Source organism: Orcinus orca, chromosome 8 (genome assembly GCF_937001465.1).
Source record: "Orcinus orca chromosome 8, mOrcOrc1.1, whole genome shotgun sequence".
NCBI classification, from domain to species: Eukaryota; Metazoa; Chordata; class Mammalia; order Artiodactyla; family Delphinidae; genus Orcinus; species Orcinus orca.
The window spans coordinates 100177824-100195070 of NC_064566.1; the positions used below are offsets into that span (position 1 = coordinate 100177824).

At 38.6% G+C, this 17247-nt stretch overlaps 1 protein-coding gene across 2 annotated transcripts; it reads left to right on the forward strand.

Annotated features, from left to right (window-relative positions):
• Window positions 1-5: 5 nt before the first annotated feature.
• Window positions 6-10530, forward strand: SPA17 (sperm autoantigenic protein 17). Of its 2 annotated transcripts, none has more exons than XM_012537074.3 (5): window positions 6-142; window positions 1209-1389; window positions 4978-5048; window positions 6830-6904; window positions 10218-10530. In XM_012537074.3, exons 2-5 carry the CDS (start codon window positions 1236-1238, stop codon window positions 10359-10361), a joined length of 444 nt encoding a protein of 147 aa, XP_012392528.1. In that variant the 5' UTR covers window positions 6-142; window positions 1209-1235; the 3' UTR covers window positions 10362-10530. The 2 variants fall into 2 exon arrangements, with proteins under 2 accessions (XP_012392528.1, XP_004280750.1); XM_004280702.4 differs by lacking the exon at window positions 6-142 and adding an exon at window positions 205-646.
• Window positions 10531-17247: the final 6717 nt, after the last annotated feature.

Below are 17247 nucleotides of genomic sequence, written 5' to 3' on the forward strand. Positions count from 1 at the left end.
GAAGCTGTCCGCGGCTTCCGGGAGGGCCCGTGCCTCTCCTCGGCCGCCGTAGTTGAATGGAAAAAACAAAACAAAACACGGTTTCCCGGCAACGAGAAAACACAACCTGAACCATCAGCTCCAGCTCTGAGAGACCTGAGAGGTGAGGCGGTTTACCCCGTTTCCTTTCCGAAATCGAGACCTCGCCTTTTCCCTTCGCCTCTCGTATTCTCTCAGGATCCCCGCCGCATTCTGGGAAGCCTAGGGCAGACTGGGAGCCAAGCAGCGAGTCCGAAATCCCAGATCCTCGCCGTGCCGCCCCCGACTAGACCAGTGTTCCCCCTCCGACCGCCCTCCACTCCCCACGTTAGTTCAGAGTCTTTTCCTTTTCACAACCCTAGAATGACTCAATGCCTCATTTCCTGTTCCCTCAAAATAAGAAGGAAAAACTCTATAGATTCGGCCTCATTAAACCGACTAGTCCCCCACCTAGACCCCTACCACGGCTTCCGGCCTTATTCGGCATTGATACTCTCACAAACAGGCCAGGTCCCTGAGTGTTGTTTGCAGACTCAGTAGCCCATCCCGCTGCTTAGCAGCTATCCTTATCTGAGCCTTGTATTCCAAGACAGGAAGAGAAGACCGGGTCGAGACAAAACCAGAAAATGTAAGCATCCCCAAACTTTGCAGGCTGGAACTGCAAAATCATGACTTTGCCCCCAGCCGCTCTGTCCCCACTGCCCCTTCCAGAGTATATAGATGCTTCAACGAAGCATTGTAGGTCATGCTTCAGAAGTGGAAGCTAAGGGAACGACTAAGTGTGAAACTTAATTCACTCGACAAATTAATTTCTATAACAAGGACTAGGGTTTTTTTCCTCTGTTTTTTTAATTTTAGACCTTAAACAGGGTCTTTTCGGCAATTTAAGATGAATTTTTAACAATCATTCTCTCTAAATTCCTGTGGGATAGGAAAAATTACCATTTTAAAGACAAAGAGGGAGGAAATTATTTTTAAAAAATAATTTCACCTATTAAATATTTTTAATATTCTAATAATGGAAAAATTCAAAACTCTTTGGAAGAAATGGATGGACTTGGGCTGTGTTGGGGAAAAAAAGGACTGAAGTCCAGAAATTTGGAGTCTCAGAAGTAATTTGTTGTCATAGTTGTGATTATATAAGTAAAATCAGACAAATTTAAAGACAGTACTCTTTAATGAATCTCTAGGTACAATAGGCAGTTCCTCCCAAGGAGATGTCGATTCCATTCTCCAACACCCACTACCGAATTCCACAAGGATTTGGGAATCTTCTTGAAGGGCTCACACGCGAGATTCTGAGGGAGCAACCGGACAATATACCAGCTTTTGCAGCAGCATATTTTGAGAATCTTCTAGAGAAAAGAGAGAGTAAGCTTTTTTAAAATCGGCATTTTTTAAAAAATAAGAGACTAAGCATTTGATTATGGTGAGACCTGCTTAAGACCATTCCTATTCCACAGAAAGCCTTTATGGGGCAGGTATCTTCAACTAACAGTTCTTGCTATTTGAAACAGCATGTGCCTTTTTGACAGGCTCTCTTAAATCACATTATTTCACATTATTGAAGATTACTGTTTATCACTCAGACCCTCTTCTTTGTATTTCTCATGGACACGTGGGGTGGAAGAGGAGCTCAGGAGAGCACCCACTCTAGCTGTCTGTTTTCCAACATGCTGTTCCTATGCCTCCCAGGCAGTTGACTGTCTATTCTTCTTGGGAGGAGAGTTTATGGTTTTCTTTACATTTTGACTCTTTTTACTTGAAAGTATTATTAAGTGTTGTAAAAAAATAATTCTGTACTCCTTAGATTCAATAAGTTGGTATTCACAGGGGTATATGAAACTGTTCCTCAATAAAGGCACAGAGAAAAACTGCTTTGAAAAGTGAACTTCCAGCTTGGGAAGGTAATTTATATTCTTTTTCTATATTTCCAAGGTTCCATCCTGTCCAGAGACTAAGATTCCTGCCAACTGTGACTCTTTGGTTGAGAGCTAAAGCAGAGTTTCTTCACTTCCATAAATAAAATTTCCAAATTCCCAGCTTTGACGGTTCATGACAGTCAAGACCTGACCCACTGGTCAAAATGAGAATTATTACAGCTATAAGTTTCTATTAAAAACCCTGACTAGAACAACCATTTTGTTTAAGCTGTCATCATTACTTTTGATTACAGTATTCCAACAGAGTAGTAAAGATGACTAGAAATAGTCACAAGCAAATAAACATTCCATTTTTAATCATTTTACAATTTATTGTTACTTGAGGAAAGAACCCAAATATTCATCATAGAGGATTTTTTGAATAAACTTGAGTACATCTACACTACTGATTAATGTATAGCTGTAAACAAACAAACAAAAATGGAACGAGGAAGAGCTCTATGATGTTATGCAGTGACCCTCAGGATATATTAAGTGATAAAAGTAAGGTGGAAAAAAATGTATTTAGTATGCTACCAATTATCTAACAAAGAGGTGTTGATATGAGTACATAACCATTCATTTATATTTTTTAAATGGAAGAATAAATCTTTAAAAAATTAACATTTACCTCTAAAAAAAAAAAAGCAAAAAAACATTTACCTCTAGCAGGAGAAGGAACAGAGAGCAGAGGGAACAGGACAGAAGCTAGACTTGTCTGAATACATCTTAAATTCAAAATCATATATGTTTCACATAGTTATAAAATAGAATTAAATTTTTTAATTGTTAAGCAATTTCTAAATTTAGAAGCAAAGTGAAACAAATGAACCTAACTAGTATTAAATGGGTAACATAACCACACAAAAAAGAATTATTTCAAGAGACTTTATAACACAGTACTTTGTGCATTCCTGGTGGATACAGCCTAAAAATAAAATGAAGTTTTTAAAAAAAATCTTAAATTGTTTTCAGTTATCACTGAAAATAATAATATTTAATAATATTATAGTGCAGTTATTCTGTAATTTTTATATATTGTAGAACATAGCAAATAAGTAACTGTCCTAGTGTTATTAGGAATAGGATTTTTAGTGTAAGAAAAATGACATACAAATATAAAAATGAAAGAAGTTGATAAAATCCCATAATTCTAAATTTGAATTGAAAAATATCATCAGACTTCATGATATATTTTCTCTTTGAAAAGTGAAAGTATTATTTTCTAGCTCTCTATATTTTTTAAAGGCCTCAAAACAATGACCAACCCAGTCCCAGTGAGCACCTAGTCCCTAGACTTTGGCCTCCAACTACCATCTTCCAGGAACCAGAGCTTCTTGGAGAACTAACCAATCCCATAAACTGGGCAGGAAATATGCAAGATGAGCCTCAACACCTTGCCATTCCAGAAAATAAGAAAACTATCAAAGATTATGAGTTGTTTCCAAAGGACTCAGGAACATCTGAGCACCTGAATAAGCCCCTACTGGCCAATTTTGGACAATTAGAGCATCAATAAGATTAATAAATGCAGTGGATTGAAATTCGTTCAATTTGTTAAATATTCATTAATTCATAATTATTTACTAAAAAAGAAAATCAAGAAAACTCGTTGAGAGGATCCTAAGGAACCAACTGATTAATCTGAAAACTGGTAAATAAAGGAAAAGAATCAAACCTTTAACCTACCTTTTATGTAAGAACTGTATTTCAGGGTAACCAAACAGGGAAAGTATTTTTTATTGAGTACTCCAGAAATAAAGAAGTAATGATCAAATTAGAATATTGCCATTTTGCAACCCTAAAGAAATGATCTAAGCAGTCATCATCAATGGGCCCATAAAAATTGTATAAAGAGAAACAACCAGATATTATATATCTCCTGGCAGAATTATACCGCGCTACTTATGAAGTATTCTTGAAAAAAAAAACTCAAACCTGAATCAGATAAGACCTATAGATCTAACTAGCAATCTACAGGAAATTCAAAGGCAGAGGAACTTGGTAAAAAATCATAATGGGAATGAAATCAGATATCTAAACTGTGGAAAACTCCAAAGGAAAAATGACTCAATTTCCTCAACAAATAAATTGCAAGGAAAAAAATGTGGGGTGGGAGGTAGGGAGGTTTCAATTATAAGAGATTTAAAAGACATAACAAAAGGCTCTGTGTGCCCATTGTTTGGGTCCTGATTTGAACAAATCAGCAGTAAAAAAATAAACAAAAATATATTAGACAATGGGAGAAATTTGGATAGTTGATGATATTAAGGAATTATTGTTAGTAGTTTTAGGTGTGATAATGGTATTGTGGCTTTACATCTTAGAGATGCATACTGAAGCAAGTATTTGTAGATAAGATAGTAGGATGCCTGGGATTGGCTTGAAAATAATCAGAAGAAAGGGCAGGAAAGTGAGTGAAGTTACAAATAAAATAAGATCAATCATGAGATTATAATTGTTGAATCTGAGTAATGTGCTCATGGAAATTTGTTATTATCCTCTCTACTTTCTAAATCTGAAATTCTTCATAATGAAAAGTTAAAGAAAAATTCTGTTTAAATACTTCTATGTCAACTGACTACATAATATGCCTAATTTTTAAAAAACTTCTCCCATCTTTCACTTTTCCAAACTTCCTTACTATTTAACATTTATTTTTGTTACATTTCCCCCCATGTTTGCTAATACATAATGTTTCCATAATTATATAACGATAAATTTCTATACTTATATTTAAGTATTAGCATTTGTTCTCTGTCTCTCCCATTTTACTGTAAACTCTGAAAGCAGCAATTAGGTTTTTTAACTGCCTTTCTAAATATCCTCAAGCGTTCATCTAATGTTTAATTCATCATCATATATTTAATAATCACTGGTTATATCTACAGCAGTAGGCTGTGTACAGCGTCAATAAAATTTTCAACTGGCAGTAAAGGACCTATAATTTGAAAAAGAAAACATTTTATGTTACTAGTCTACATTTACTTTAATGAACTCAAAGTAAGTCTGAAATTATTATATTTTTGTTATTTAGAAACCAACTTTGATCCAGCAGAATGGGCGACTAAGGTAGATGACCGCTTCTATAACAACCATGCATTCAAGGTATGGTCCCGTGAAGCTATTGGATTTGGTTAATTCTTCTTCCTGTCTCCGATACAGAGATTATTGGGATCTCCCAAAATCATGAATATTGTGAGAGGCATCACAAATATCTTATGAAACCTTTTTGATTGTGCTGTTCTTTCTGGCAAGAAATTCTTTTCTAAGGTTTCTGCATCGTGTACAGTACTTAGGTTAAATTTAAAGATGATCAACAGGAAGCACGTACTTGAAAGTGAAAGAATAATTACTTTCATTTGTTGTTCCAATGTTATTGAGTATCACAGTGCTTATCAATAGCAGATACCCAATAAATATTGGTTGAATTAATGAATGATATTTCATAAAATAAAACGCTGTTTGTCCAATTATTTCATTATCATTGACGTCTTACAAAAGACTGATTAGAATTAAAGATGGTAATGGTATAGAGTCTTCTCTATTAAGCCAATCTGTTCAGAGAGTCTATCTTCTCTTTAGCAGCATTCTCAGAACCAGTCTTTCTCAACCAAGACGCCTCAAAATAATTAAGCCCTAAGCCAAAGGCATCCATTGCACGTAAGGAATCAATGTCTCTTCTTTGTATCTAGAATGATTCTATTTATGTACCATCCTTTGGGAAATTGAGAAAAATAATCACTTCAAGATTCTGTGTTCTATGATCCCAATGAGGAACACCGGTTGAGAAAGGCTGTGTATGATCCAGCGTCATTGCCTCCAACTGGCAACTTGGTGGAAATTCAATCTCTGGCTCTACCCCAGCTAGAGGTTAAATTTTAACAAGATCCACACAGTAACTTGTAGGTACATTAAAATCTGAGAAGCAGTACTCTAGGCAAGTATGATAATAATTAGCCGTGAAGCAGCAGCAGATATTAGAATTAAAAGGAGTTAACAAAGGTCAAATTTTGATGGTGTTGCACAGTAGATTTGGGGGATTTCCTGAGGAAATCCCCCTGTCACTTATTCCATGAATTCAAAAGTGAAGTTCCATCCATCTGTGCCTGCCAGATATGAGGGTGTTCTGTTTATTTCCATTTAAGTAGATTCTCTGTGTTCATGTTTTATTGAAATCAAAGGAATAATGTTGAAAAATGTTAAATCTTATTCACATAGCAATTTTAGAGTGGTTTTTCTTCTTTTGAATTCTAAAGGCTTTATTTGATTAGCTTATATGTGCTTAAATTTATGTTTTATGAATTAAAGAAGCTCTTCCCATAAGGTTTTGAATTAACCATGCTTCTATTCTGGAGTAATATTTCAGTAACCATGTCAAAATAAATGGAGCTGGTTTCCATTTTTTTCTATTTAAATCCTTCCCTACAGCAAAACTTACTTCTTTGACTCAGTTTTTAATCTACAAACATCATTAAAAAGTCAACTTGACCTCATACTATGGAATACAATAGCATTTATTTCATTCCTGTTTGAGAAACTATTGGCACCTCTTTTTTATTCCTTGTTCAGGATTCATTACAGCATCATATCAACTTTTAGTTTAAGACAATGGTTTGTTTTTAATATAAAACAATATTATACACGTTCCAAAAACAAAAGATCAAACTTTTTTTAACCAATTCCTTGGTCTTTAATATTTGTTTATGCATATTCCCTTGAGAGTTTTCTTTTATCCCTTTTCCCAACCTACTTTCCTTGATAAAAAATATGTGTTTAATTCCCACCACTTATCAATAACTTAAAGTAATATTTAATTACCTTTAAGCAGTTTGATCCAAGACTTTACTGTTTTGGAAATATTGTCTATTTGGCCCTCTCCCCTCTAGGAGGAAGAACCACTGGAGAAATGTGAGCCTGAAAAGGAAAAGTCTCAGACATCTATGGAAGAGGTGACAGCCTTAGTAAGTCATATTTTCCATGTACTATTGGATTCCTACAAAGAATGACATCCCTCAATTTAAAATTATCCTCCAAATATGAATCCAGTCTGTTATCCATATTGCTAAAATCATGATTTTGCTTTTTAGATAACTAGCACCAGTGATATACTAACTGGTGGATCAATTTTAGCCGTGCCTCTTATAAAGGAAAACTCATTGTTCCCCTTAAAAATAAAATCTTATTTTCCAAGATTATGGAAGAAGATTATGGATGGGAAAATCTCCCCAAGGGGAAGAACAGACAAAAATCACAGCCTCAGTCTTTTTTTTAAAATTTTTTATTGAGGCATAGTTGCTTTACAATGTTGTGTTAGTTTCTGCTGTACAGCGAAGTGAATCAGCTATGCGTATACATATATCCCCTCTTTTTTGGATTTCCATCCCATTTAGGTCACCACAGAGCACTGAGTAGAGTTCCCTGTGCTATACAGCAGGTTCTCATTAGTTATCTATTTTATACACAGTGGTATATATATGTCAATCCCAATCTCCGAATTCATCCCACCCCTTCCCCCCACTGGTGTCCATACATTTGTTCTCCACGTCTGTGTCTCTATTTCTGCTTTGCAAATAGGTTCATCTGTACCATTTTTCTTGATTCCACACATATGTGTTAATATACAATATTGGTTTTTCTCTTTCTGTCTTACTTCACTCTGTATGACAGTCTCTAGGTACGTCCACGTCTCTACAAATGACCCAATTTTGTTCCTTTTTATGACTGAGCAATATTCCATTGTATATATGTACCACATCTTCTTTATCCATTCATCTGTTGATGGACATTTAGGTTGCTTCCATGACCTGGCTATTGTAAATAGTGCTGCAGTGAACATTGGGGGTGCATGTGTCTTTTTGAATTATGGTTTTCTCAGGGTATACAGCCTCAGTCTTCATCCTTCAGATTCACCTTCCACTTCAGGAACTTTTCACTAACTAACTTTTCATCACCACACAGTGGTAAAGGTTCAGACATAACAAAAGGAAGCTCATGGGGAATTGCATACAGCCAAATAAAATGGCTTTACACAATGAGTCCTACTCATCTTCCATGCATTTCGCTCTACAAAAATGACTTCCTGCCTGACAGCCTACATTCAAGCAACAATGGGTTAGGCTCGGTCCACTCTCAAAGATGCCTGTATTCAGTGGTGTGCTAAAGCCAGCTCTTAAGAGACAGTCATGCACATATGTACACAACCCCGTGTTCAATAATATCACTTTGATAGCTTGAAATCAGCCACAGTGGGAGTATTAAGATCATGATAAATACTACAAATCAGGACCATTTTTTTTTCTGGAGGGCTAGTTGTTAAACGTTTACCAGCATGTCACTGCCTATATGCTTCATAGTCCAGATTCAAGAGGACCAAGCCTAGTGAGAAAGAAGAACTCACAGTCTACAGTGTTGAAGGCCAAACTTCTGAGTTTCTTTTCATGTATTAATGTCCCAGTTAGTTACCCAATAATTGACACCCAAAATGGGCAATCCCTCTCCAGGAATACCTTACTTCCTACCCAGTGGGTCATAAGTTTACCTTATAACCTTTGTAAGTCATCTCAGAATTATATCAGTGCAACTCAGTCAGCCTGACATTAGCATAAGATGCAGTGGGAGGTCAGGAAAGAAGGAAGGTAGTGTCATTTCCTTACATCTTTAATAGGTGCCCTTACACAGGTTTTTATGACTTTGAATTGAGAGCCCATTGATTTCCAACTTCAGCATAATTCGTTTGCCCACATTAGGGCATCATCTCAGAGGATTTTATACCAATCTGTTTGCATATTAAAGTTTAAGAGCTAGGGGCTTCCCTGGTGGCACAGTGGTTGAGAGTCCGCCTGCCGATGCAGGGGACGCGGGTTCGTGCCCCGGTCCGGGCAGATCCCACATGCCGCGGAGTGGCTGGGCCCGTGAGCCATGGCCGCTGAGCCTGCGCGTCCGGAGCCTATGCTCTGCAACGGGAGAGGCCACAACAGTGAGAGGCCCGCGTACCGCAAAAAATAAATAAAAATAAAGTTTAAGAGATAGATTTGCCTCTTTGCCATGGGGGGAGGGGGTGGTTGAACAACCCAAAGGTCCATTAGTAGGAGAATGAGTAAATAAATCAAAGTATATCAGTACAATGGACTACAATGGTATCATTAAAAAAAAAAAAAAAAGGAATGGGCAGAATTATATACTGAATAACATAAAAAAAGGGAAAAAGGGAACCAAGATACATTGTTACATGGGAAAAGTAGCTGCAGAACATTGTGATTAGCATGATCTCATTTTTTAAATAAAAAGGCAAATATATACCCATATGAATACATTTGTATATAGAGAAATTTTAGAAGGATATATATACTCAATCCATGATGATGGGTTACCTTTTAGGTATAGGATTTGGGAAGATGGAGAAAACTTTCACTACCAGTGGTATTTAAGTTTTTAAATGTATGTGTATCACTTTTTTAATTTAAAAAATATATTAAAAGCTATATATCTATTGACCTGTACACTTAAGATCTGTGCATTTCACTCTCTGTAAATTATACCTAAATTTTTTTTAAAAAGGAAGCTGTGTACAAAAATTCAACCAACCATGTTAAAACTGATTTTATTGGACTATATGGATTCCTCTTTGGCATTTCATTTTAAATGTATTATTTTAATTAGCTAATCATTGAGAAATTAAAAATAATCCATTTTGTGTAATCATGATTATTTTGAAACAGCACATTTACTATTCTTCTTGGCTTTTTTTTTTTTTTTTTTTTTTTTTGCGGTACGCGGGCCTCTCACTGTTGTGGCCTCTCCCGTTGCGGAGCACAGGCTCCGGACGCGCAGGCTCAGCGGCCATGGCTCATGGGCCCAGCCGCTCCGCGGCATGTGGGATCTGCCCGGACCGGGGCACGAATCCGTGTCCCCTGCATCGGCAGGCGGACTCTCAACCACTGCGCCACCAGGGAAGCCCCTTCTTGGCATTTTTACCCTGCTTCAAGGATTCTCACTTATTTTCCCCAAAAAAATGCTGAATAGGAGCTGTTTTGCGGGGAAGAAGTTGGCAATGATCTTTTATTGCAGAGACATATCAAAGAGTGACAAAACAAGATGTCTGATATTTTGGCATTCACCATTTGGTACATATACAACGTGATGATATATAAAATTCTTCAGGAAGCAACCCATCTCAATTGTTACATCCCTAAGTTGATTAAGTTTATACACTTACTTTTATAGCATCAAAATATGAGATGCTTAAGAAGTCTCTTACTTTTTCTCCTCTCTGAGAATGAATCTTCTGAAAAAGACAAGGACATGGAGGAAAATGCTGCTATCAAAATCCAAGCAGCCTTCCGGGGACACTTAGCCAGAGAGAAGGTAAAGAAAATGAAATCGAGTGATCTTCAAGAAAAAACAGAGGAAAACGAGTGAGGAGGCTGGCTTTACACCCCAGAAAACACGAAAAAATCCAAATCCATCAACCTTGTTGTGACTGTCTTATTTTTCTTAATAAGTGAGATTTGAGGTAGTGAAATAACATTTGTTGCTGTTGTGAAAATCTGTCGCGAGCATGTGTTTAATAAACATGCCATTGAACCCATGCCTCTTGAAGACTTCTCTGAGATCATGAGTCTTATTTATACTTCTCCCAGGTCTATGTCTAGAGACCCTTGGATTTAGAGTTACAAAGCTGGAGTATCTGAGTTTTCAGAGATCTCAGAGGCTGTGTGATTCAACCATTATCTAATGAATAACTCCTCTCTATCACATCCCTGAAAAATAGTCCTTTGGCTCCTCTTTCACTCCCAGTAGTAGAGAATTCCACTGCTTTTCAAAGATAGTCCATTTAATTTTTGAATAACTCAAATTATTAGAAGATAAGTTGAGTCAAAAATCTGTCTCCCTGTAAGTTTCACCCATTGGTTTTCATTTGTCATGTATGCAATCTTTTATTGAAAAAAAATGTATTGCGCACAATTCATGTGCTGGGATTTAGTAGTAAATATCTGCTCTTACACTCATGCAGCTGTTGACAGTTTTCTTTTTTTTTTTTAATTGTCTTGCTCTCCAGAACCACACAGAATAAGACTAATGCATAACATTTGCAAAAAACAAAAGTTATCATAACATCATAAATGCTCTCTTCTTTAGCTAAAACTTCCCAAGTTTCTTTAATGTGTAAATGATAATACCTATTTCACAAACTCAGGAGCCTATGCCTTTTTATTTTTTTTTTTCAATGAACCATTCAAGCTACTGGTGCCTTATTTTTAGAAAGTTCAGTTTTCCCTTTTTGAGGCTTCCCCACCCTAGAATATCCAAGAAACTGCAGGGTTCATGTCTTAGACCAAAAGATGCAGTTCCCTTCCCAAAACAAAATGGAGAGAAAGTGGAGTCTTAACATTTAATTAATGTTGTTGCCGTCTACGAGCAGCAGACTGAGGTAATGTCCTGGCTGGTTAATATTCCTGTCTGCACCACAATGGATGTCCCAGGCTTTGGTTCTAGGGTGAGACCTCTCTTAGTTCATAGTCACACAGCCATTATTCCCCAAAGCTCAATAACATGCTTGGGCGGCTCAGACTTGAAAAGCTTCTAAAACCAGCCGTATGTTATGCACATCAACTGCATACACTGAGATCCTTGTCTTAAGCTCAGACATTATCTTTTTGCAAAGCAGAAAGGTACCCCATTTGAGTTACCCGATTGCCCTTTCCTGTCAGAGCCTTTATTAGGCTCTACAACAGAAGTTCACCCAAGTGATCTTCTCCACCCAAATACAGACGACTTATGCCAATGATTTCCAGGTTGTGACATTCATCCTCTGATCTCCACTCACCTCCAGGCAGCCATCCCTCTTCCAAGGTCTTACTGGCAGTAGAGAGCTATGTGCTAGCTAAACACAAGTCTCTAATACCCAATGGACCCCTTCCACCCATCCTTAACCCCCTTCTCCCAGGCTTAGAGAGAAAAAAATTTAACTGTCTTCCAGGATTCCAGCTCTTCATTCCCTCATTCCCTTCAAAGCACCTATTCCAATCCAACCACTTTCCACCCCAAACAAATTCATCCTGCTTGGGAGATTATCAAGGGGACTCCAAATTAGGCAAAGACTTGACTTCCCTGTCCTGGAGAGAAGACCAGAAGAGAAAAAGTTTTTTCCCAGTGAATATATAGCGGGGCAAAAAAAGGTACCAGTTAACTTTTTCAATAATTCTAATATACATGTGAAGTGATTAAAACTGTGCCTTCCATATAGTCAGTATACACACACACACACACACACACACACACAAATCTAGGGATGGTGATATTTTTGGTGGAGGAGGAAAAGAAGAGGAGAAGGTAGAAGAGGAATGGGTGTGGTGTGTTAGGACCATACATATGAATTAATACTTTATTTGCATGTGTCTGATTTTCCTCTTATCTCTCTGGCTGCTTCTTCTCAATCTCCTTTGCTGCTAATCCTTCAACTCCTCAACCACCAAATACTAAAATGCCCCGAGGCTCAGTCCTTGGACCCGTTTTCAAGTGACCATACATACCTGTGAATCTCATCCAGTCTCGGCTTTAAAAGCCACCTGCATACCGATCACTCCCAGATGTGCACCTGCATATATTGGACCTTTCTCCACGCCAGCTCCAAACTTGTATAATCAACTGCCTACCGCACATCCCTATTTGGATGTTTATATGCAACTCAAACAACATGTCCAGTAGCATGTTTGTGCTCCTGATAATACCCCTCAAATCTTCAGTTCTCTCAGTTTTTCCCATCTCTGAAAAATGGCCATTCCAGTCTTCTGCTTGCTCAAGCCAAAAACCTAGAATTCATCCCCAACTCATCTCCTTCTCTCACACCCCGTTTACAATCTATCAGCAAAACCTGTGGACTCAGTCGCTAAAATATACCCAGAATCTGACCACTTCTGTTGTTACCACCCTGGTCCTTGTTCCCATCAGCTCTCTCATGAATTACTGCAGTTACCTCTATATTGGTCATTGCCACACTAATGCTGCACAACCCATTCCAAATTCAGTGATCTAAAACAATTATTTTTTCTCATGGACCTGTAGATCCATGTAGACTTTAGCTGAGCTGCGCTGGACTTCAAGCTTGAGAGTAGATTCAGGTCTGCTCTAAGCTAAGGGTTTGTGGGTTCGCTGGGGAAGGTCTGCTTCAAGCTGTGAGCCCAAGAGTCAATTGCAGTCCCTTTGCTTCATGTGTCCTATTCAGAGCCCACGCTGAAAATGCTACCCGGGGCACGCTCTTTTCATGGTGGTCACAGAAGCACAAGCGGGAAAAGCCAACATAGGAGAATATTCCAAGCTTTTGCTCCTAACACTTCCACTAACATCCCATTGACCAAACAAAGTCATGTGACCGAGCCCAAAGTCAAAAGGTGAGGAAATACACTGCTTACCATGCAACCGTGGCAAAGGCCTCGTTTATGCATAGTACTACTATGAAGAGGTAGTGAAGCGTTGTGAGGAACCAATAACTCAATCTACCACAGTCTGCACTCTTGGTTATAAATATTCACGTCCTTTTGACATGCACAATACATTCATTCCTATCCCACGGCCCCTAAAAGAGCCATCAAATCCTTGAAGTCCAGGATCCACATCAGGTCCTGATATGGCTCTTGTTGATGTACAGACCTATGAATTAAAAGAGCAAGTGTGTTGGGAATTCTCTGGCAGTCCAGTGGTTTCACTGCCGACGGCGTGGGTTCGATCCCTGGTCAGGAAACTAAGATCCTACAAGCTGTGTGGCGTGGCCAGAAAAAGAAAAAAAAGCAAGTGTCTTCTCGTACGCCCAACATACCACAACTAATGGACAGGGATAACATAACCACTAAAAAGTACTCTCATTTATAAAGGAGAATAATGGAAGCAAATAGCAGTCACTGGTCCAAACCAATTATAAAATCCCACTGAGCAAAGGTCCTCAGGTTCCTCTATCTGGGGAGGGGAGATAATGTTTCATGATTAAGCGCTGGTTCTGCTCCCTAAGAATGACTGTCCAGTCTAGTCTCCATAGCTCTTATTTCTACAATCTAGGCAATCATTCTTTTTCCATCATCTTCCATACATCTTTCCTTGGAAAGGGCATTGGAAAATTCCCCTTTTGGGTGGATGTGTCTCAACCTGATTCCTGTCTGTAGAAAACCGAGAGTACAAAGATGTTTACATCTTGCACACCCTCAGCCTCTTTTAGTTGTTGGCAATGCTTTGCCAATAAACTTTTCCAAGAAACTTTGTGGGTTTTCTGTGTGTTTGACTCTAGTCAGCTCCATGTGTCAAAAGCTGCACTCACAATTTCTTTATAGATATGCTTCCCTCTCTCTCTAGATTTAATTCTATTGAGGAGTGAAGAATTGGAACCAATATTTCAATAAACTACAGCCTCGTAGCTGTCATAACTGATCTCCCCGCCTCCATTCTTTTCCCCTTTCAACACAGAGGCCAGAATGTCCTGTTATAATTTATGTCATATCATGTGACTGCTCTTCCTAAAACCCCCAGTGGTTTCTCATCTCACTCCGAGTCAAAGCTAAAGTCTTGATAACGGTCTACAGAGTTCTATGCAGATCTTGCCTCCCATTACCTCTCTAACCACTTTTCCTTACCTTTTTAATTTTTCTCCTTGTTTCTGAACACCATTCCATCCAACCTGTTTACTGCCTGTTTCCTGCTGCTGGAATGTATGCTCTTGGAGGATAGGGATTTGCTACTTTGTTCACAGCCTTTTTAACATGCAGCCAGGAAGGGTGAGTTATTTCTGGTGGCTTAAACAGAAGTGGGAGAAGTCCTAACAATATCCCTTCTGTCAAACTGTCTTTGATTGGGTTATACATCCATCCCTGAATGGATCATTGAGGTCTGGGGAAAAGAATATGCTAATTGGAGTACACCGATCACCGTCAGATCCCGCCCCTGGGGTAAGGGGTCACCTGGGTGAAAGTCAAGGCAATTTGAAGTTCCTTGAGGGAAACAGAGTAATGTCAGGAGGAAGGGGTAATGGATGCCAGGCAGTAAACAACAAATATCCATCACAGTACTTTAATCCACATGGCTTCTCACTACACTGCGCCATTTATTAAATTTTTTGTCAAAACCAAAGGCTAGGGAAGCACCGAGAAAAAAGGAAATAGTTAAAGCAGTGAAGGAGGGGTTAACAAACACAGGCATGTAGAGATTTAAGTCGCCTGCCATAGAAATTGCAATGTGAACGGTGTTCCTTGGAGCTGTGCAATGCAAACAGGGGAATCTCCCAAAAGAAAGAGCTTTGGAGTCTAGGAGAATCTGAAAATCGTGTGAGAGAGAAAACACGGAAACCGTTTTCAAAATACATGCAAAATGTTGCTCTGTGAGCAGCCACGTGTGAGAGTTCGTGAACGTGAATTTTTCATAAAACGTTCGTATGAACACTGTACCTAGAGGATAGCAACCTTCTATCAAGATCATCAATCAGTCCTCTTTAATAAATATAAGTCCAGTATAATCTGGAGGGACGTGCTCTCTGTTGCACTGTGTACGGAGCTCGATCCGTGTCTCTGTGAGTGAGAGGTGAGGCCCAGATAAGAATCTGATTGTTGCTGTCATTCCGCCTCTAAACATATATCATTCACTTCTTTTTTAAATCAGAGTAGATTTACTTTAACAAAATATGTTTACCTTTTCATACATTTATTCTAGTCCAGAACACTTTATTTTAATTTAAAAAAAATTATTATTATTTTTTTTGGCCCTGCCATGCGGCAGGTCGGATCTTAGTTCCCTGACCAGGGATCGAACCCATGACCCCTGCGGTGGAAGCACGGAATCTTAACCACTGGACCATCAAGGAAGTCCCCATAACACTTTATTTTAAAATAATCTTCATCTTAAAGTACTGCATTTAAAAAAATATTTTAGAACATGGGTCAATGTCAAAATTTTCTAATTAAGCAAACATTTATTTCAATGTTTAATAATTTTCCATACTTAATAATATCATTCACTTTTGTTGTTCTAAAGCAAACAAAACACTGACTTCCCTAATTTCTCAATAAAATTAACCCAGTAGTTCCTCTCTGTACCTCAAAACAACTTGAGTTTGAGTTTCCTAACATTTGAAAACATTTCAGCAGGTACCATATTTTCTTCAACTGTGGGTTTTCTCCTATGAAATTCTTCCCATGATCTTATTTCATGGGAAGGAGGGGAGATTATACAGGAGCCAGGTACTGATTTCCCACATGCAGCTCTCTCGGGCTGAGGATATTTCTAAAGTGCAGGTTGCAAACATAGGACTAGCACTTCAGCTCTTCATTTTTAGTCCTCTTTTCCCTCTCCCATCTATCTCTAAGGAGCGTATAATGACGACCCATTTTGTATCAATTTATGATGTTAATAAACTCATTTCCAATCTGAAGTGCTTTAGACACATAGAGCTACTGGGATCGACAGTTATTTATGCCTGTGAGGCTCTCAGAAGAGACTGAACATGCAAAATACAATATTTCACAATGTGAAACTATTTTCGTGAATGGAATGTGCTTGGGAGTAACCAGTCTCTGTTGTGTAGAGCAAAAAAGCAAACCCCTGCCAGGTGATGATGTCACTGTGACTAAAATCTCAAGAGCCACCACACTCATTACCAAACACCATGGCAGAGGATGGTTAACACTCCAAGACCAAGAAATCACCAGAGGAACTATATAAACACACTACCCCAAGGGGGTCAGATATAATGGAGAAGGTGTGAACATTGGCCATCATTCTCTCCCTGAAGACACCTGTCTCAGAGGCTTCTGACCAAGAACCAAGGCATTTTATTCCAGTGAAATTATATTACTACGAAGGAGGGCTCAGTTTGATAAACCAGGCATTAAACCGATTTTGGAAGCTATCAGAAAAACCTGTTTTTGAAACAGTAGAAAGCATGCTTGGCTGGAGACCTAACATGCGATTGGTAGAGAAACATGATCACTACAGTGCAATCCTGACGATGAGTTTAGAGTCACTTGCTTTCAGATTGCTTGGCTAATGTAAGCCTATGGTGTGCTGGCCAGACCTGCCTCCACCCCACCCCACTTTTTCAGGACTGAAGACCACTTCCTTTCTAAGTATTGCCTTCAGCGTTTGGGAGCCGCCTCAGCCTGGATTGCACCCTCACTGGAGACAGCTTGCATCTAATGACTAGCCACTGCAGTGGTACAAGGACTGGGCCCTTTGCCTCAAACTGAAGCAACCCTGAAGGGCCAGCCCAGCCCATAGGACTGGCTGAGGCTGTGTTGCAACTTTATCACATTTCAACTTGGTCCCCTAT